Source organism: Melitaea cinxia, chromosome 9 (genome assembly GCF_905220565.1).
Source record: "Melitaea cinxia chromosome 9, ilMelCinx1.1, whole genome shotgun sequence".
Lineage (NCBI taxonomy): Eukaryota > Metazoa > Arthropoda > Insecta > Lepidoptera > Nymphalidae > Melitaea > Melitaea cinxia.
Genome location: NC_059402.1, coordinates 2,775,496 through 2,797,517, shown reverse-complemented (window position 1 = coordinate 2,797,517; position 22,022 = coordinate 2,775,496). Strand labels below are relative to the sequence as shown.

The 22,022-nt window shown below is 38.1% G+C and overlaps 1 protein-coding gene across 1 annotated transcript in view; it reads left to right on the top strand.

Annotated features, from left to right (window-relative positions):
- The window catches only part of LOC123656757 (GATOR complex protein NPRL2), an 88,479-nt gene that overhangs the window by 5,743 nt on the left and 60,714 nt on the right, over positions 1 to 22,022 (top strand). The window contains exon 4 of the mRNA XM_045592415.1: positions 6,815 to 6,951. Within this exon, the coding sequence (XP_045448371.1) occupies positions 6,815 to 6,951 (137 nt within the window). The remainder of the gene's footprint in view (positions 1 to 6,814; positions 6,952 to 22,022) is intronic.

Here is a 22,022-nt window from a genome sequence, read left to right as displayed (position 1 = left end):
GGCATTGGAGCAGCGTGGTGGATTAAGCTCTGATCCTTCTTCTACACGGGGAAAGCGGCCTATGCTCAGCAGTAGGATGTTACAGGGTGAAGCGAATAAAGCGTTAAATATATACATACCTTAATATAAGTTCATCATATGCTTAACCTACTGCTTCTGTTTGACTGATTTCTTGAATATAAATGCTAAGAAATATAAATGGTACTTAGTGTCATCATTCATCATCATCACTTCAGCCTATACAGTCCACTGCTGGACATAGGCCTCCACAAGTTCACGCCAAAAATAGCGTGAACGCATGTGTGTTGGCCATAGTCACCACGCTGGGCAGGCGTGTTGGTGACCGCGGGCTACGTAGTGTATATGGTTTAATTTGCTGCTTCTCGTTTTTATGTAAACTAGCTGGGCCCTCGACTTTGTCCGCGTGGAATTTAATAAAAAATTATTGTTCAGTTCGCAGAGCTATAAAATAAAAAAAATTCTTAAATAAAATTAGCCTAAGTTACTCCTTATTACATCAGCTGCCAGTGAAAGTCCCATCAAAATCGACCCAGCCGTTGCAAAGATTAGATGGAACAAACAGATAGACACACAAAACTTAAAAAAAAATGTATTTTTGGTATGTGTACCGTGTATACATCCATATGCATTTATTTAAAAGCGATTATTTTAATATTACAAACATACACACTAATTTTATTTATTTGTATAGATTACTTTGTGCTTAATCAAAATTTATAACCACTGTATTATTTCGTAATTTTCGTATAGTAATGATGTTAATTAGAATCATCCCCGAGAAAGGGTTAAGGAAAATAAATTACTTTCTGTTGTATCTTCAAAAAGGAAATTTTCGTTATTTTATACGTTGCCTTTGAACATTTCTCCGTCGTATAATGAGTTAATATTAATTAAAGCTGGCTGTGCGTAAGAATATTGACTTATTTTATGATGACTAACTTTTCGCTCGAATCGTCTTCACCCGCGTGGATCTCACGATTTTGGCTATACTGTTTTCTTCCGTTAACACGTTGAACGCAATGGCCAGCTTAAAAGTGTTTATTTACAAAATTTTAATGATGAGTTTTTATTGTACTACCACACCCATTCTTAAAGAACTTACTTATTTTTCCTTACACTATCTGACTTATTTTTCTAAATCATATTTTTTAAGTTGACTCTAGCTCGCGGTCACGTGGTGTCTCCCGCGGATCCAACGGAACAATTATTTGTCGACTACATGGTACCGGCATGGCCCAAACAGAAAAAATAAAAAATCAAGGCGGCGTTTAACGTGTTAAATTATAACCTATGTCTCACAGTGACAAAATAGCATTCTCCTGGAAAAATAGTTTTTAAAATCGCTCCAGTGCTTTTTAAGTTTTTCCACTACAAACAATCAAAAGTTCAAATCTTTCGTCTTTATTGCATTAGATGGATAAGTAAGAAATGAAAAAGCAACGCCAGTGGCTAAAGTTGGCATAACATCGCAAAATTAATAAAATAATGCTATTAAACAACCGTCTAAGTTTCTGTAGAGGCAAAGTGACAAAAAAATATGGAATAATGGAATCGAAAAAAAAAAATCGTGCTGACCCTTCACAATGGAATAGGGCATCGAAAATGGCCGTTACAGTTTTAAACTGTATCCAATAATTGCTCTGGTTATACAATTGAAATAGAGTGAGAGAGACTACGTCTTTCTTTTCGGTTGAGACATTTCAACCGGTTTAGTGCTGGCTGCTGTCCCTTTAACCCTTTGCTTTGGTTCTGTGTGTGCATGTATGCGCGTGTGACTGTGTTATCGTACGTGTGTGTGTATAGTTTTGTTCTTCATTTGTTTGTATATTTTTGAATTGCAAACCTATTGACATACTTTCCGTTTTGTAGATTTTTTTCATATTTCCTAGTGAATTTAATTGTAACACTTCAGATAATAATAGGTCAGGGTCAGTAATATGTATCTTTTTTTTATGTCACTAGGTCGGCAAACAAGCGTACGGCTCACTTGATGGTAAGCGATTACCGTAGCTTATAGACACCTGCAACACCAGAAGCATCGCAAGCGCATTGCCGACCCAATCCCCAATCCCCCCAGGAGCTCTGGTCACCTTACTCACCAACAGGAACACAATACTGCTTGAAAACAGTATTATTTAGCTGTGATCTTCTGTAAGGTCGAGGTACTTACCCCAGTCGGGCTGCTCCATATTTTGAGCAGGAAATTCCTGCTGTGCCCTACCTCAGTGAAAGTAAGTGTATCTAATAATATTAAAAGCCGCCAACCCGCAAATGGTGGATAGCACGTTGCTCCGACCACAATAATTTTTACAATAATATCCTTATTGTAAAAACCTTCATTTCTCACTGAGGTACTTTGTTATAATATTGAACTTGCATTCAGCCTGTAACATCCCACTGTTGGGCATAGGCCTCTTTCTCCAAGCAGGAGAAGGAATGGAGCTTAATCCACCACACTGCTCTATTGCGGGTTGGCGGATTCCCTACTATGAGTAACGATCGCTGTCAGGTGTCTATGATAATATTAAATTTATATTACGTAAAATTTAACGATGTCTGCATATCCAAAATCCATGAGTCTCTCTGTCCAAAAATTTTTTTTTAAACGAATTCAAAAAAGAAGGAGGTTACTCAATTCGACCGTATATATATTATATTTTTATGTATGTTCGGGGATAACTTCGTCGTTTATGGACCGATTTTGATCATTCTATTTTAGTTGGAAAGGAGATATCCCTGGTGCGGTACCATGATAAGGAAACCAGGATCTGATGATGGGATCCCAGAGAAATCGAGGGAGACTCGAAAATTCGCATTACTTTCTACTGTTGTGCCAATTTCGATAATTTTTAATTTAATCGAAAGCCGATGTTTATCATGTGCTCACATTTAAATTTCATCGAGATCTGATTACAACTTTTGGAGTACTCTATGATACTGCGTATACTTGCCTATTTTTTCGTCTACCTACATTGTATTATTTGTCGATATAATTGAAGTCGTTTTTTTTTCGTTTGCCTGCAAACAGAATTATTATTGTCCGTATTATTATTAAACGTTTTATTTATGTGGTGATTAAAATACATGAAATATATATGTATGATGTTTAAAAAAAACATTAGTGTATCTTATGGCTATTCCAATAAGGTTCATTTTATATCCTTTTTTATAAATTAATATGTCGTAAAAACATAAGTACAGTAAAAATATGAAAACGTTTTATTTAAAACTGTAGTTTGCAAGTCACGGGTTCAACAACTTGTTAATGTTAGTTTATATTTAAATAAAGTACTGTATTAGAAAATTCCCAAATAAAATGTTTACAAGAATAGTGGTTTAAAAAATAAATTATAGCGTTCTTAAAGTTAAATGAACGCCTCGCAGTCAACGATGCTAATTAGGTAAATCGTGCAAGAAACTAATGTTTCTGGAATCCAAGCATTGAAGATGAATCAATAGACAATTTCAATTACGTAACAAAAAATTTTATTGCTGTTAGCGGCTTTTAGTGTCTATCAAGGCGAAAGACTATAGCGAGAAATTGATTAATACTGATAATAAATATGATTGCCGTGGTCTAGGTGTTTGTGCAGTCAAGCGTCAAAAGAGAGCACGTTAAGCCGTCTGTCCCGGTTGCTATAATATACACTTAATAGCGATCGTTACTCACGGTAGGGAATATATCCGACAACCCGCATTGGAGTAGCGTGGTGGATTTAGCTCTGATCATTCTCCTACATGGGGAAAGTGGCTTATGCCCAGCAGTGGCAGGCTGGAGCGATCATAAATATAAGATGTACGAATATATTACGAGTACGTTGTAATTATCTATCTAATGAAACTCACATAAGAATCGGTGCAGCAATTCGATGCCCGAACAAACAGACATACAGACAAAAAAATTAAAATTGTTTGTATTTTAGTATCATGTAAATATTTATTAATTTTTAAATTTTTTTATTTTTTAAATTTTTTGTATTTTGAATTTTTGAATTTTTTTATTTTTGATTTTACTTTTACTTTATTTAATTTTATTTTTACTTATTGATTTTTTAATTTAATTTTGTTTTGTTTTTTATTCTAAATGTTGTTTTGTTGTACTAACCCAATATGGACTTAAAATCTTGTCTGAAATAAAGTATTATTATTATTATTATTATTAAATAAATACTAAATAACTATGTGCACATGCAGAATTATTTTGAAACCACGGACAGACATTTCAATTTTATTTATATGTTACAGATAATATCTACATAAATTGTGACATACTCTTCGTAAGATTTTGTCAGATCCCTATCCTTAGTTGAACCAGTGATAGAATTGAGACCGATCTTAAACTTTCTACTATCACAGCAGGAAATTTCCTGTTCAAAATATAGAGAAGTCCGACTACTTCCCGAGTACCTCCTTACAGAAGATCACAGCTAAAAATAACACTGTTTTCAAGCTGTGTTGTGTTCCTGTTGGTGAGTGAGGGGACCAGAGCTCCTGGGGGGAATTCGCAATAGGGTCGGCAACGCGCTTGCGATGCTTTTGGTGTTGCAGACGTCTATAAGCTACGGTAATCGCTTACCATCAGGTGAACCGTACGCTTTTTAGCGGAGGGTTTAATATGGTGTGGTAGGAGTAGGATGTGGAGTAGGATGTATATAAGAAGTGGCGATTTAATTACGTGAACGACTGAACGATATATTTATTATACGTTCGAGTAACTCAACCGAGTAACTCAACCGAGTGTCTCATTCTGAGGGCTGCAACCACCTATCATGTGCTGATGGTACAGCTTGTTTGCCGATCTATATTTAAAAAAAAATTAGAATGGATATATGAATACAGACATCTATAATAGTTGTTTTCAATGAATATTAAAATTATTGTCAAGAATTTTTTTAGTTGAAGCGTTGTTTACAAAAGCAGTAATATGTCATGATAACGGCACAGTGTTGTGATAACTTACAGCGCAATACCTAGGTTTTAGTTTCATTTGGTAATCAAAACAAAAACATCTGGTTTTTTTTAATACTATGTTTTATGTATGAAATTGTGTACGTGATTTAATCATTAGTGTGCGCATATTTATATTGTAGTTTTATTTTTATTTTTAATATGTTTAGGATTATTTTAAAAGAGGTTTCCATATCAAGGTACTAATTTATTATTAATCAATTAAAAATTAATAAAAATATTACTATTTTTTACTAGATGCCATAAATACAACCCAACTCCATTTCTTGAGAATACTCGCGCTTTGCTTTACTATACTCGTATATCGGACTATTTTCTGTCTATGTTATTATTTTATATTCATAAATCTACATTTAGGATCAAGGTTAAAACTACACATAACCGTTATTTTGTAGAAGCCGTTATAATCACTTTTATATGCATCCATTTACCTCTATTCTCCTTTGTTATATTTAAAAAAAATCCCAAACGAAAAACCCACGTATCTATATTAATAGCACATATGATAATAAATTTATATAACATTGCATTTGTTTATCAGTTCGTGTAATAAATGACAAGCGATTACATTTATCTTATCAGTATGTTGTGAGTTTTGATAGACATCGAGTCTCGCGGCAGACACGTGCTAAATTTCGTTGTTGCTAAGTACAACAGACAGGTATAATAAAATGTTTTTTTTTTTCTTCTAAAGTAACGCTTAACGAACGTCAAATCATCTAATCATTTGTGTAACTAAAATATTGAAAGTCTCAAAGTCATCGCGCTAAATTCCGTAGTATCAAAAGTGTTCAATTTAGAAATGGCTACATTTTAACATTGGGTACATTACAAACTTAGGTTATGTACCAGGTGTTATTAATCATTAATTTAATAAAGGCGTTCCATAACTTTTGGACTAATTAAGTGATTATATTTATCTTATCAGTTTGTTGTGAGTTTTGATAGACGTCGCGTCTCGGGGCGGACAGTCCATTTCTCTATGATTGTGTCGTTTCTGCTATGTGGCTACTGCACACACTAACATAATTATTATTATTAACGGCAGGTACTAATTTTGTTCTGTCCACGTATTTATGAAGTATATTTTTAATTTTACTTAGTATATATTTATGTACAAATAATTATTTTATTCACACATTAATGAAACCGATTTAATCTCTTCAAATAATAAGAACATTAATTATCTATCTCATTACCGTTAACTTCAAAACAAAATAGCTTTACTGCTATCTTGCGAGTTATAAAATTTGATACTAAGGCTTTTAATAGCGGAAAATTACCTTAGTTATAAGTTGCTGAATGTTTTCTATGGACTTTTTACTAACTAATAATCACACAACTTTCTCCGCAAATTATCATGTTATGTCTACCGTCTTAAACTTAGACACTCATGGTGTTTAAACATGCTTTATTTTAAACCGGTAAAAGCGATTAGGTAACGTATACACATGGTATATTTTTTCACAACTTTGTCGTTATTTGTATTTATTGTCCCAAACTAACGCGGTCCCAAACTATGTAATACAAATTATGAAACATCAGAAATAGCTTAACACTTAATTTAAAACCAGAATTGTTGGGTGATGGATGATGTTGTTTGATAGATGAATGATGGATGGTTTTGAAAAAAAAAAGAACAAATCAACAGAAGGTTCAAATGCTTTTAAACTCCTGTTATTTCAAACCAACGGTAATTTAAAAAAAAAATATCTGGTCCCTTGAGTTTCAAATTGAAAGTCGACTGTGTGGCATAAAGAGCAGTCGTTACCTACTAAATAAAAAAAAAAAAATCTAATTAATGTGAGAATTTTTTTCCACAAAGTCGGCACCACAACAACTCACCTGACGGTGGTGAGAGTGAACAGCGACCCGGCGCCAGTGAAGGACCACCAGGTGCCCGTGTTCCTGTACAGCAGGCAGTCGTTTGTCGCTGACCAGTGGGACCTCACCACCAACCAGGTATGTTCATTATTCATACAAGAGAGTAAGAAAAAGTTGGCAATACATTCCCTACTCCAGCTATACAGCAGCTCTTTATGTTACATGCTATATAATACTGTTGTCAAGCAGTGTTGTGTTCCTGTTAGTGAGTTAGGTAAGCATAGCTCCTTGGGGGAATTGGGGATAGGATCCGCAACATGTTTGCAATGCTTCTGGTGTTGCAGACGTCTATAAGCTACGGTAATCGCTTACCATCAGGTGAGCCGTACGCGTTTGCCGACCTGTTATACAAAAAAAATGAGTAAAATTACATTTGAGTATAAATTAACATAAGTTACTCACTTATCAAACCTTATCTTTATATTTTAGTTTGGCTTCATTTATACAATAAAAGATATTACTTTTTAAAATACTATGACGGAAATTACGACACGCGGCTAGACATTCATTTTTATACTATTTACGTTTTGATGTGAGTGCTGCGATACCAGCGTTAGTGTCGCTATAAATGTCATAATTAGAGACACGTGTCACTCAAACACGCAGAGACATTGTTTGACTGCTAACGTCACGTTCTAAATTTAAATTTGAGATATCTCAAATATTTTACAATTCTTTTTGTGAATGAGGGGATATCTAAGATTTGAAGTTATCCGGTTTTAATTTTGTATTTAAAAATATTTCCTATTATTTTTTTTGTATATACTTCTGCAAATAAAGGCATTTATGTGTGCTTGTTTTGTATTATGGGAACTTTTGATTGATGTTTTACGTCAGTTCCTTGGCACTTGTTGTTATTGCAAGTACAGTAAATAAACTCCCGTCCGTCCGGCGTCATCGTCGTCGTCAACGTTGTTCAGGGGGTGTAGCCAGTTTCCACGTTGGGCACTCTCCAAGCTCAACCGGGAACTGGCAGAGGAGGCCGCAATCGTCGGCCGCTGGAGTCTCCCGCCATTGCTGGAGTTTGGGGTGGATGAGGCGGCTAACCGGCTCTGCGACACATTTACCGCTGTCTGCAGAGCGGCCATGCCGCGCGCGAAGCGTCTACCCCAACGGCGGGCGCTCTACTGGTGGTCGGCTGAGATAGCCGGTCTCCGGGCCGCCTGCAACGGGGCCAGGAGGCAATATACTCGGAGCAGGCGGAGACGCCCCCAGGACGTGGACAGGGACGACAGGCTGCGCAGGATCTACGTGGAGAAAAGGAAGATCCTGCAGCAGGCCATATGCCGAGCCAAGGAGGAGGCCTGGCTGGAGTTAGTTGGGGGTCTAGAGAGAGACCCCTGGGGCCGACCGTATAATTGGGCGCGGAACAAGCTCCGCGCCCAGTCGGCCCCCATCAGCGAAACGCTCCAGCCGGAGCAACTGGGAAGGATCGTCGGGGAACTCTTTCCCGACGAACCCGAGGGTTTCATGCCCCCCAGGATGGCTCGGCAGACGCCGGACGAGGAGGAGAGTGTTCCGCCACCCGTCACAGAGGCTGAAATGGAGGCAGCTCTGTCCCGCCTTCAGAGTAAGAAGAGGGCGCCGGGTCCAGACGGGGTGCACGGGAGAGTACTTGGGATCGCTCTCGGGCACCTCGGCGATAGCCTCCGGGAACTGTTTGACCGCTGCCTGCGGTCTGGCCAGTTCCTGGGGGCCTGGAAGGAGGGTCGGCTTTGCCTACTTCCTAAGGCAGGGCGGACCCCGGACTCGGCTTCGTCGGTGCGACCGGTGGTGTTGCTGAACGAAGCTGGGAAACTCTTGGAGAGAATAGTGGCTTCCCGGCTCGTTCAGCACCTGGAGGAGGGCTCGGGACCCGGACTCTCGGAATCCCAATTCGGGTTTCGAGCGCGCCGGTCGACCATCGACGCCCTCAAACGCCTACGGGCGGTGACAGGTGAAGCGGAACACAAGAGGGAGGTGGTGCTCGCGGTGTCGTTGGACATCGCGAACGCCTTCAACAGCCTCCCGCATGCAGTGATTCGGGAGGCACTCAAATTCTTCGGAGTACCCCCGCATCTAGGGAGGCTGCTAGAGGCGTACCTCTCCGATCGCAAAGTAGGCCTCGAAAATCGGTCGGGGTCCGTGGAGTGGCGGCGGGTCGGCTGCGGTGTCCCACAGGGATCGGTGCTGGGCCCGATCCTGTGGGACATCGGATACGACTGGGTCCTGCGAGGCCGTCTCCTCCCTGGGATGGGTGTCATTTGCTACGCGGATGACACTCTCGTTTACTCCCTGGAACGAGACTATAAGGAGGCGGCGCGGCTGGCTGAGGTCGGACTCGACCTCGTGATCAGCCGCATAAAGAATTTGGGGCTTCGTGTCAGAATTGAAAAGACCGAAGCCCTCCTCTTTCGCGGGACCGGACGCAAGGGACCCCCACCGGGGGCTACCCTGCAGATCGGAGAGGGGAGGGTCAGGATGAGCTCCCAAATGAAATATTTGGGGCTCATCCTTGACGGAGGGTGGACCTTCGGTCCACACTTCGCTATGGTGGGACCGAAGGTCGTGAAGGTGGCGAGTGCACTGGGCAGACTCCTCCCGAACCTCGGAGGACCCAGCGCCGCCTGCAGGCAGCTATATTCCGGAGTCTGCCGGAGTATGGCGACGTACGGTGCCCCGGTTTGGGCGGATCGCCTCACTGCGAAGAATAAGGCCGCACTGCGGTCGGCGCAGAAGATCATCGCAGTGAGGGTGATTCGGGGGTATCGTACGGTATCGTGGGCTGCAGCTACTGCTCTAGCTGGCGACCCCCCGTGGGAGCTCGTGGCGGAGGTCCTTGCCGAGACCTACTCATACGTCTCGGGTAGGAGGGCTCTCGGTGAGAACCTCACGTTGGACGGGATCCTACGGGTGCGCCGGATGGGGCAAGAAGCATTAATGCGGAGGTGGTGGGAGGACCTGGTGGAGCAGCCGTATGGCACACGCGTAACGGTTGTCTTGCGCCCGGTCCTTGAGCGGTGGATGCGCCGTAAGCGCAAACCCCTCACCTTCCGTCTGACGCAGGTTCTCACCGGGCACGGCTGCTTTGGTGAATACTTGTGTCGGACGGCCCAAAGGGAGCCGACGACTGAATGTCACGATTGTGGCGCGGCGGTGGACTCTGCCCAGCACACCCTCGAGGTGTGCCCGAGATGGGCGGCGCTACGTCGCGATCTGACGACAGTCCTCGGAGGGGACTTGTCACTGCCGAGCGTTATCACCGCGATGCTCGGTGACGACGAGTCCTGGAAGGCGATGGTCTCCTTCTGCGAGACAGTAATGTCCCAGAAGGAGAACGACGAGCGGATGAGAGAGGGGGCCGCCGACGAGGCCTCCGTCCGCAGGCGACGAACGGGGGTGCGTAGGAGGCGCTACTTAATGCGTCTCCAGTAACGCCCCTGTGCCCATGTCGGGCCGGGATGGGAACCCGGTCCAGCTAGACATGGCGTCGTCGGGATTGTTCAGAGGTGAGCCGGACAGTCCCATGGAGGAGAAGTCTGGTCTTTTCGCCGAGGCCAGCCTGTCGCTGGAGGGATCCTGTTGCCTGCAGTTCCGGGACCCTCCAATTAAAGCGGCTGAAGGCTCCCGCAGGGGTTTTGGTCGGTAGTGCACCCCCAAGTGCTAAGCCGACATACGGTCTAGGAATGCCTACCCGGGCATCCTGGATATCACCCGTAAATGGGTTACCCTGCGATATCAAAAAAAAAAAGTACAGTAAATAAAAATAAAACTTAACAAATATAGATATCATACATTATTTTTAATGTCACAAGAAGTACAGTTGAATATATAATGACAAAAATATATTCAACTGTACTTCTTGTCACGCACACAAATATATAATCCATAGTATGTACATACCTATACATATAAGCTTGATGCACACATGAAAATAGATAGCTCCGAGCAAAAATGATTCAAAACAAATGTGTAATTTATAACCTACTTAGTTTTAGCGATAATAATTGTTTAAAGAAAGATATCAATTCCACAATAATAAGTTCAACGACCTGCAGGAAGATGAAAATTTTGTGTCGGGGGCCCGAACACAGTCGCAAGACAATCGTCCAAAGCATGACAAATGCCCAATATACAATCCTATACGAATGTTTGTCATTAAAACATAGAAAGGAATTAATAAAAACAAGTGATAATGTCATACCGTTTAAAAATAGTTCATGACATAAAAAGAGTTCATGACACTCATTGACAGAAGCATTGAATTAAATCTAACAACAAAGCGATCTAGACATTTTCAAATTATATTTAATATAAACTGCTACTCGATTTCGCCCGTGTTCGGTTCCCGCACCGAGTCTGGATGTAATATATTTAATTAAAAAAAAACTGAATATTTTGTCTATTCGAACACGGTAAAATCGGAATTTCATCTATAAGTCTATTTGTTGAATAATATAGACTATAAAACAATACACTACTAACATCTATACCTACGTCACTTATCGCGATTAGCCTATATTTTGAAGTTTCCGATATTTCGGCGACGTTGCTGTCGTCATGGTCACGGGTGACTACGACCAAAACCACGTTCACTTAGAGTTAGTTAAGTTCAATGTGAAGGAGTAAATTTGCATCACTATTTGTATTAATACGGTTGTTGTCATACACACCTGATAGCGATCTTTACTCAAAGGAGGGAATATATCCGCCAATCCGCAATGGAGAAACGTAGAGGATTTGGCTCCAACCCTTCTCCTACATAGAGGAAAGAGGCCTTTTTTTACGTGGGAAAAATCCATCATGGATACCCTCCAGCGCGGGGGCGCCAGAGGGTTATGTTAGACTCCTCCTGACTAAAAAACCACCACGTGTGAGCAGTCGTCCTGGGTGGCGCGAGATGGAGTCGCGCTAGCATTCGCCACCTCGCCCCAGCGGTAAGCCCGGGCAAAGCTTCCGGGCCCCGGCACAATGGTGGGATGACCTCGCAAACAACAAGGCCACCCCTCAGACGTGTGGGGTCGTGTCGTCCGGCCGGCCGAAGTCCCCCCGACTATCGGCCGGCGATATAAAGAAAGAGGCCTAGCCCAGCAGTGGCATGTTGCAGGCTGAATCTTGTCTTATGTATATTAAATTCAAGATACATATATTTTGGTAAACTAAATGCAGATAAAACTTATTCTAAGATCAATAAATAAATTGAATTTTAATCAAGTCGATCATGATATCGAAATCCGGTTTCTATTTATATTAATAATATTTAATATTTATCTTTATGATTTGATTATCATTATTATTGTCCTCAATATCGCATGGTAACAGAGTTGTTTTTATATTGTACTGTTTGCCCCAGTTTCACATTTGCTTGAATGTAAATAAATTTTAAGAAGAATTAACAGTCAATATTGAATTACCTCGACCGACATTCCAGAAGATCACAGTTAAATAATATTGCTCTCAAGCAGTTGTTGTGTTCCTTTGGTGATTAAAGTGACCAGAGTTGCTGAGGGGGATTAAGGGTAGGGTCGGCAAAGCGCTTGCAATGCATTTGGTGTTGCTGGTAACGTATCTCTATAAGGCTACGGTAATAGCATACCGTTAAGTGAACAGTACGCTTGTATGCCGACCTGTAATACAAAAAAAAAAAAAAAAAAAAAAAAATTAAGTAAAATTAGCTAGTTGTATAAAAGCTAGTTATATAAAAATATATTTAAAAAAGTATGTAACCTAATGAAAATTTAGGACATTTAGATATAAGTTTGTTTAAACCATATGAATGTAAATATAGACATAAGCTCGCGATCCTCAAAAAGGTACGACTAATTCATATAAAAATAAGATTACTACTTAAATAAATATTTTAAAACTAATAGAGTATATACCCTGAAAATCGCATTGAAAAAGTGCGAATAATTCTCTTGTTTTCGTTTTGTTTATACCTATTTAGCGATAAGACTGTCTGTACATTACTTCCTCGTATTTGTTCTAATTCTGTTTATGTAAATATTGTGCTTACAATTATATTTATACAATTTTATATAGGTATGTATACAATATTTATTAAAATTTTATATATATATAATTCTCATCCGACCGACCGATTTTTATGAAATTTTGTGTGCATATCGGGATAGGTCGGAGAATCGGCCAACATCTATTTTTCATACACCTAAGTTATATAATTATATTATATAAGGGGGTTAATAACATATATGGCAAAACAACGTTTGCGGAATCAGTTAGTATGAATTATATCAGTCGGTTGTGACCTAAAACACAGGCATAAAATTTCTTACATTAGAACAGCGACTGAGTTTTAGTATATAAGTCTCAGCGCGATCATGGCGATTGAAATATTGCCGAAATAAAGGGATCTGAATAAAACAATAAACGTGGTAAGCACCAAACAAATATAAATTAAAATATGAAGAGTGATCGCGTTAGTATACGTTAGCTACGAATAAACGTTAGAAATCCTTCGCTACTATATTGATTGTAGAGCTTTCTCCCGCCTCCTTCGCTCCATTGTTGTGTTTCCTTTCTTTACTTAATTATCGTAGCGTATTTTATGTATAAGACGACATCCTTTGAAGTAATATCTAAGATTAATCACGTTATTTCTTAATATAACAAAAGAGTCTTCCGTTAAAAGCTTTGTTTATTAATGTCAATTAATACTTATTATAATACTAGCTGACCCGGCGAACTTCGTATCGCCTAACACAAACTTTATCGTATGGTATTAAAGTTCAAATTGACTTTTAAGTATTATCACAAATCTTTTGTATGGGAGTATAGAAAAGTGTTGTTTTTAGACATTTCAGGAAATTTAATTTTTTTTTTTAGAATTTTTCTCTCCGTAAGAACCATCCTCGTACTTCAAGGAATATTTAAAAAAAAGAATTAGCGAAATCGGTCCAACCGTTCTTGAGTTTTGCGCTTAGCAACACATTCAGCGACTCATTTTTATATTATAGAAGATTATCAATCTATTATAAAGTAAAATGACGTTTTTGTTTACCGCGCTAATACGGGGTCTACATAAAATATTGTGTGTGTGTGTTTCTATTAGATCGACTGCTTAGTAAATGCGTTTGAAATGTCGCGACATAAAAATATACTCACTAAATATGTTGTCCATTATTTGGTGCAGACCGACTGGGGAAGTACCTCGACCTTAATGAAGTTTACAGCTAAATAATACTAAGACTGCTTGGTATGTGCGTTTGAAATGACGCGACATAACAAAAATATACTCACTAAATATCTTGTCCATTATTTGGTGCAGACCTGTGTTTCCAGAAAATTATAACCTGGGGATCTTTAAGTCGCGAGTGAATAGGTTACTTCTAGGTAAGCGTGCTCCATCTTAGACCGCATTTTCACTTATCATCAGGTGAAATAGCGGTCAAACGCAAGCCTATCATTGTATAAAAAAAAGACCGACTGGGGAAGTACCTCGACCTTATAAAAGATTACAGCTAAATAATACTACTCTCAAATAGTCTTGTGTTCATGTGGTGTCTGCAAGCGAGCTCCGGAGAAGGGATGGAGTTAGGGTTGGCAACGCGCTTTCAATGCTCCTAGTATTGCAGACGTTTATAAGCTACGGTAATCGCTTACCATCACGTGAGACGTACGCTTGTTTGCCGACCAAGTTCTATAAAAATATATCTTTATTAGTATTATTCCGACCACTTCAGTAGTTTTCGCAGTAAAAGCGAACAAATAAACCGGCTCTCCATTTATTTTTATAGATATAATAAGATTAATTTTCCTAAAGGTCCTTATTCTTTTTTTATTAAATCCTAATAAGACAGGTTTCGGACATTTTGATGAGACAAGCTCTGTTACAATGAATTCTTTCACAAATTTCATAGAATCGACTACAGCCGAGAGCGCTATAGCTCTTATTCCCTCTTTGTAATCAATACGCTCGTAGTAAATGAAATAAAGATAATAACCACGGCCAAACGTTCATCGAATTTAATAATAAGTTACTTTATAAATGATTTCATAAAGGAATGTATGATTCTAATTCCACTGTAATCTTTCAGTGTGTTTATTATGAGTGCAATTCTAACCGTGCGTATGCTTGTGCGTGTAGATGTGTGTACGCGTGTGTATGCATGTGTGTGCGTGTGTTGTGCGTGCGTGTGTGCGTGGTGTACTGTATACGTATTTCTTATCATAATTGTGTTTAAATGTCACCGCTATGTTCTTAAAAATGATATCGATTAAATTGTTTCTAAAAAATAATCTTTCATCTGATCACGATTCGGTATGTTAGTTATAGATACTGAGTATTGCGACAGTGGTTGTGGGTTGGATCCCCGCTTATGTCATATGTTCGCGTTACGAATGTTTATCTGATTGTAAAGGTTTAGTGATTTCATCCGGGTTTAATGTTATAAAATAATGTGTTCGTAAAACGTCGTTATCAGCCCTAGTAGCAGTAATAGCTGTATTTATGAAGTACCGCCTCTATAAATCAGCGGATCTCTGTAGTTGTTTGTTTATGTCGACTGGTATAAGAATCTTTAGCTACACATCTGTTTATTTGTTTCAACGCTGATCTCATACTATTAGCGTGTTTTGATAATAAATTAGCCCGATTATTGAGATAAAAAACTACAATAAAAACGCGCTTAGAATCATAAACGTGGTACATTAGCAATAAAATTAAAAACTCTATAGTCTATTCGCGTTAGGAAAATTGCGAGTCATCGCTGTCTTTAGCTCAGCCACGCCTCTTGACCAATTATATCCCAATTAATCAGTACTCGTATTCAAATTGATCAGTTGGGAGCAGCAGGGCGTTGCTTAGTGACAGCAATGGGTCACTACTTTATATATCTATTAGGAGTTTCGTTACAACTACATATTTTCCCGAAACTTGGTACTCATTCTATTTTCAAGTGTTGTATAACTATATAATATTTCGTTCCAGTTTGGATGTCTGTCTTTGTGCGTTTCCCCACCGTGCATTAGAGTTCGACGTTAGGCCGTCGGTCCCGGTTGTTATCATAAATATCTATATCCCTTTCAGGCCTGATTCCTGATTTTTCAAAATTAAGATTTTTGACTACATAGCATGTTTCAATATTGGATAGGATATCCCAAAAAAATATTTGAAAAAATCCCCCTCACCCCTCCTAGTGTGGGGGGACCCAGCACGATCGTGATGCTCAGGCTTAAACTAATTATTTGCACGATAGTGACGGTGTTAGACTTTTAAGGTAAAAACATAAATAAAATAAAATATATCATAGAAACATATTATGTATATTTATTATTTTAGTAGTAGGAACATTAAGTAATCAGTCTTAATCAAATTGCAAATCAATTTAGTCTTAAGAGTCAGTAATAATTAAATTAACAAAAATAAAAATCTTCTTAAAACAATACAAAAATAAACAAAAATTATATGAATACTTTTCTCAGTCTTCAACTTTCTACTTTGTATGATACAGTGAAAAACAGTTTTGTTTTCTAGACAACAAAGGTAAACCTCACATTTGGTACATAGTATTTTTGACCTACTTTTGCAACCTTCCATCCTGCATGCTCTTGGGTTATCTATTTCATCGAATGATGGAAGATGATCATATCCATCATACCTTTTGGCTATAGAAGGTGGATTTGATCGACGGAACTTAGACGTATTAGGAGCCTGGTTCTCATCTTGTTCATAAGTATCAGATCTTTTACGTTCTGGTGCGTTGACAAGTCCATCTGACACTTGCATTCGAAACTCCAACAAGTCAATTATTTTTTTTTTGGGTACTCTAGTTGTGATCGAATTTAACACATACAAACGCCGAGCATTCGAAAGGGCCAAGTCAAAAAAATGGAGGATGACTTTTAGAGTCCATTTTTTCGTTTTAATGAAAGTCCGATAGTATTCCATGGACTGATCGAGTATATCTACGCCTCCCATATTTTTGTTGTAATTTGCGATCACACTTGGACATCTTACGTCTGTAAATGCTGAGAGATTTTTATCCCATCGCCTAATGAAACAAGAATCATCTCCAGATGTACAATTGGATGCTACAAGGATGGATTTGTTGTCCATCCAATTAACAACAACAACGTCATTGCTAACGAATTGTTAAGATTCGCCACGTTTCATTTTTCTATCTAGCTTAAAGTCCATGTTCTTCCTCTCCGGAATTTTATTCATCATTATTGTACCGGTCCCATGAAGTCCCAACTCATTCAATCTCTCAAGTAAAGGTATAGATGAAAAAAACCGGTCAAAATATAGACAACTACCACGTGGAATTGACTTAGAGAGATGAAGAATGACAGAAGCTCCAACGCCTAGAGATTTGTCTCCAAAGTTTGTTTTTGCGCCCTGATAAACTTCGAAGTCGATCATCAAACCATCGCTTGTAGTAGCAACGAAAGCTTTTAGCCCTTGTGGACGCGGCTTTGTTTTTATTACTTGTCTCAAACCACGTGGACATGTCCCAGAGAATGGAATCATTTGCTCGTCGATGGAATAAAAGCCTGGTTGACGTTCTAATTTGTCGCAAGCATTTTTGACTTGAGTAAGTACAGGTTGCACTTTCCAGAATGAATTCTGGTTTCCTGCCGGAGCGTCATCACTATCGACAACGTGGAATGCCATACGAAGAATCTTGAAACGATCTCTAGAAATTTTGTCAGCAACTAAAGCTAATCGCATTTCATTCCGCCAGTACAAGTGAATGCGGGGGTATGGAATACATCCCATGATGAAATGAATTCAAACAAATTTTTTCAACTCTGCCACTGTGGTGTTCAAAACTTTTCCCGTTTTCCCGTACAAACAGCCACATGCTCAAAAAAATTTTCATCAAAATAGTCTTCAAAGTAGGCCAGAGGTGACCTTACCGCTACTGACGAACGATCCGGATAGCAGTGTTCCTTCTGATTGAAAGGCATCTGCTTCCAAATTCTACGGCGAGTGTCTCGGCTTTTTGTCGACTTTTGACGAGCTTTTGGTGCAGTAGCAGATGATGGACCTGGACGGGGAGATGATTCAGGCTCCTCAGCAGGCACCAACGGCAAAACCGATTCTTCTCGATCACCTTCGTCATCTTCCACTTCTTCTATTTCGGAGTCATTGCCGTCTCCAATTAGCTGAAGCAACAACTCATCCGTTATTTCCGATCCTGAAAGCAGAAATAAAGAAAACTTTAATTAAAGTAAAAAAAAAGACAGATTTCCCGCCATACAAAGTATGACACCAAAAGTTGCGTTTGAGTCGGATCGTAACTATCGTGCAAACCAATATTTGAGAGGTTATGTTATCCAATGCAAAGTAATTAATACCAATAATATTGTTTACTACATGCCATTAGTAACTAAGCAAGCTATTAAAAGCAAAATCATATCAAAATAGTTAAATAAAAAACAAAAAACTCAATACTTACTCCGACCACTCCGCTCAACAAAATACGCCGACATCTTCACCGCAAGGTCAAAGAGCACTGACTGCCTTCTCACTCGCATCCGCGCGTTTGATTCATAAACAGACTCGTGCACGATCGTTGGCTAGTGTCTTGGGCCCGAAAAGTTGGTTAGAAAAAGCGCGGGATTTTTTAAAAATAAAATGCACGATCGTGTTCCGGCGTCGTGAAAGGGATATAGCGATCGTTATTCGCCAATGTATAAAATAAATAATTTAAAGTTTTTATTTAAAAAAAAAATAATAGATACAGCTTATTACTCGGTGCAGGATTACATAGTTGATAAAGATGTGTAGACTTAGTGACGCTGTATTCTATGCAACATGTTACTAATTTCGTATTAAAACACAGTTTATGTATTATTTTTCAAAAGAGTAACTACGCAGTTCCTTGCCGAGTCTTCTCTGTAGAATCTACGTTCCGAATCGATGGTAGCTTTACTTTTGCGAAAATAATGATTTGTTTTTAAAGTTTTTAATTGTAAAATGACGATTCGAAAGTGCTCTTAGAGCCTATTTGAATAAAGCTGTTTTTGATTTTGATTTTAATATATAACGAAGAAGGGCAGTAGCGTCTTCGGTGCGACAAAGCCAGCCCTGCGGTCACCAACCCGTCTGCCCAGCGTGGTAACTGGGCAAAACATATGAGTTCATGCCATTTTTGACGTGAACTTATGTGTGTTAGTGCAAATATTAATCTATCCTTTTCTGATGTGCTAAAAATACATCTCTCATACGAGGTACTTAAATTTATTGCATGAAGTTGCCAAAGCATTCTAAATAAATCACGGAAATCTTGTTTTTATTTTAGAGGGTATATTAAAAGAATACGCTTGTTCAACGTATACTAAATCGCGCTGTACGTTTATTTAGATGAACATAAATATCTGATGCTCTTTTTGAAGTTTCTCTGAAATTGTGTTTTTTAATTTATTTTTGGATGTAGACATTACAGGTTTAATATTATTGTAGGTAGTAGTAGATGATTAAGTGGTCTACTAAAGGTACTTGATATTGTGTTTTTATTTGTTATCCTCTGTTTGTTATCGATGCAAATGATAAGCATAAACTTTTTGAAGATATACTTTTGGCGCGTTAGGGAAAAATGGTGAGAGTAAATTTTGACGATGCGCGCGCATACCGTCACAAAAAAAAACTGATACCCTGCAGTTAGCTAGTCAACGAAGAAGAAGTTAGCAACGTGAAGTTAGTAAGGCAATGAAGTATAACTTCTTACATGCACAGCTTAATAATTACAAACTTTTTTTATTTATGCTTCTTTATGAAGCCCTGAACCCAAAACTTATTTCATAATCTTACTGAGTGAGTGAGTGAGAGTCATTTGACTTTAAACTATTTTTTAAGATTGTAAACGTGTTCAAAACATTCACAACAAATTTCACAACAAAAATTAATTCATTCTAACTAAGTAATAATCAACATAAACATATTAAAAAACAAATAATTAGTGATTTGTTTATAAAAATAGGAATTTTAATTTAATTTTCGTTGCGTGCGACATGCATCAACAATTTGAATGATCAACGCGTGAAGGAAAAACATCGTACGTCACGGTCTACGAGAGCACCGCGCGTCTGAGCAGCAGGCGTTTTTAGCACCTGTTGATGAAGGCGAGTGATCGCTCCTGATGTGGAACTGTTGCTGAGCAGTGAAATAATAATTATTATACTACATTTAATGATAATTAGCTGAACCGCTGAACTTCGTACGACAATTTTTTTTTTTCGTTATGATAACAATTTTTTTAAACAAAATTTATCCCGACAATAAGGAGCACAAAAAAAAGAATTTACCAATTTGGTGCATTCGTTCGGCCGTCGTTTCGGCGTTTCATTTTTATCTATATGAAATTAATCAGTCTATTCCGTACGACACACTGTAAATATGTTTTTATTTTTATACTAGCTGCCCGGACAGAAATCTTTCTGTAAAAAATTTAATAGTCAATTTTTTAAATTTTTTTCCAGCATTAAAACCTTCCGTGAGTTTTAAGTAACATACAAAAAAATTAACCAAATCGGTGGAGCCATTCTCGAGTTATGCGCTTAGCAACATTCATTTTTATTTATATTGATTTAAATTTTACATCCATAGGCTCTGAAGTGCTCATGCTTTAGTTATACATCATGCATTAAAATTATGCTAATCCTGGTGGTGATTTATTTTTTATTATTGCTAGTTTTAGGCGAATACACCAGAACGGTTGTTTGTGTGTGCTTTCCTTAAACACACTGTATTGTATGACGGCCAGTGTGTTTTATTCAACACATAATAATTGTTTTGTTAGAATGCAAAACATTATATTATTACTATAGGTTATTTTCACAAGTTCGGTGTAGTCAGGCCGCACCAAAATTAATATTTATCCGTCCAAAGGCGTAGCCAAGGATGATAATCCTTTTAGTCTTAGTCAACAATTTGGTTCATTTATAGGTCTCCGAAATAAGCCTTGAGTAAACTTAGGGTGGCGGTTGTAAACAGTGCTTCAACAGAACACGTAAGCGTTTTGCCGTAAATGACAAACTACTGACGGCTTTAGCTGCTTAGATATCACCTGGACCTGGGGCGTACCTCAACATTGCAGAAAATCCTAGTTTAATGATATTACTCTTAAGTCGTTTTGCTGTGCTGAATAAGATAGCTAGAGCTCCTGGCTAAGGTTAGCAACATGCTTTCACTAGTGTGCGTTTATATTGTAACTAGCAATACCTGTGCGAACGATTCGCACTGAATAAGTAAAAAATTTACTTACCGTCAAACATGTTGACGTTGTTTCAAAATTAAAGCCTTCTTATAAATAATTTTAAAAATTAATTAATTTACAAAAGCAATACCTGTGCGAACAATTCGCACTGAATAAGTCAAAAAATCAACCTTCAAACATGTTGACGTTGTTTCAAAATTAAAGTTGTCTTATATATAATTTTAATAATTAATTAATTTACAAAAACAAAAGCAATAATAAATTATTCAGTTGTGGATGCCGATAGAGCAAGCAAATATCTATAAAATGATATTTAATTTATGTGCAGTAATTGTGAGGTTTTTTTCTAGAAAGGGAGGCAAAATCTTAATCTTTGCGTATTAATGTATATGAGACTTAGATATTTATCATTTTGAAAAAAAAAACTTTTTGCATATTATCGCGGTTTATCTTAATATATATAAATCTCGTGTCACAATGTTTGTCCTCAATGGACTCCTAAACCACTTAACCGATTATAATAAAATTCGCACACCATGTGCAGTTCGATCCAACTTAAAAGATAGGCTATATTTTATTTTGATATATTAATTATTATATTTAAGAAAAAAATAAAGAAGTCGGTACAAAGTTCGCCAGGTCAGCTAGTTATATTTTATAGATGGCCGACGTTTTGGATACTTTACAGTAATCATGGTCACAGAGGACTATATAAGAAATCGCGATAAAATTCGAAAAAGTTGTTTTATTATAATGAGTGAAATTCGCGTAAATATTTAACAAATTGTTAAATAATTTATATACATAGACAAATACTTCAATTTAAATAATTTAGAATGAACTCTTCGTTCACACGTGGAACTTAAATGTATCATTATTTTACATTATTTCGTATTCGTAAAACGGAATACGAAATAATGTAAAATAATGAATTTATGAATTTTGTTAAAAATTCATTTTGGAATTAATTCTCAAGGTTGTCGTTAG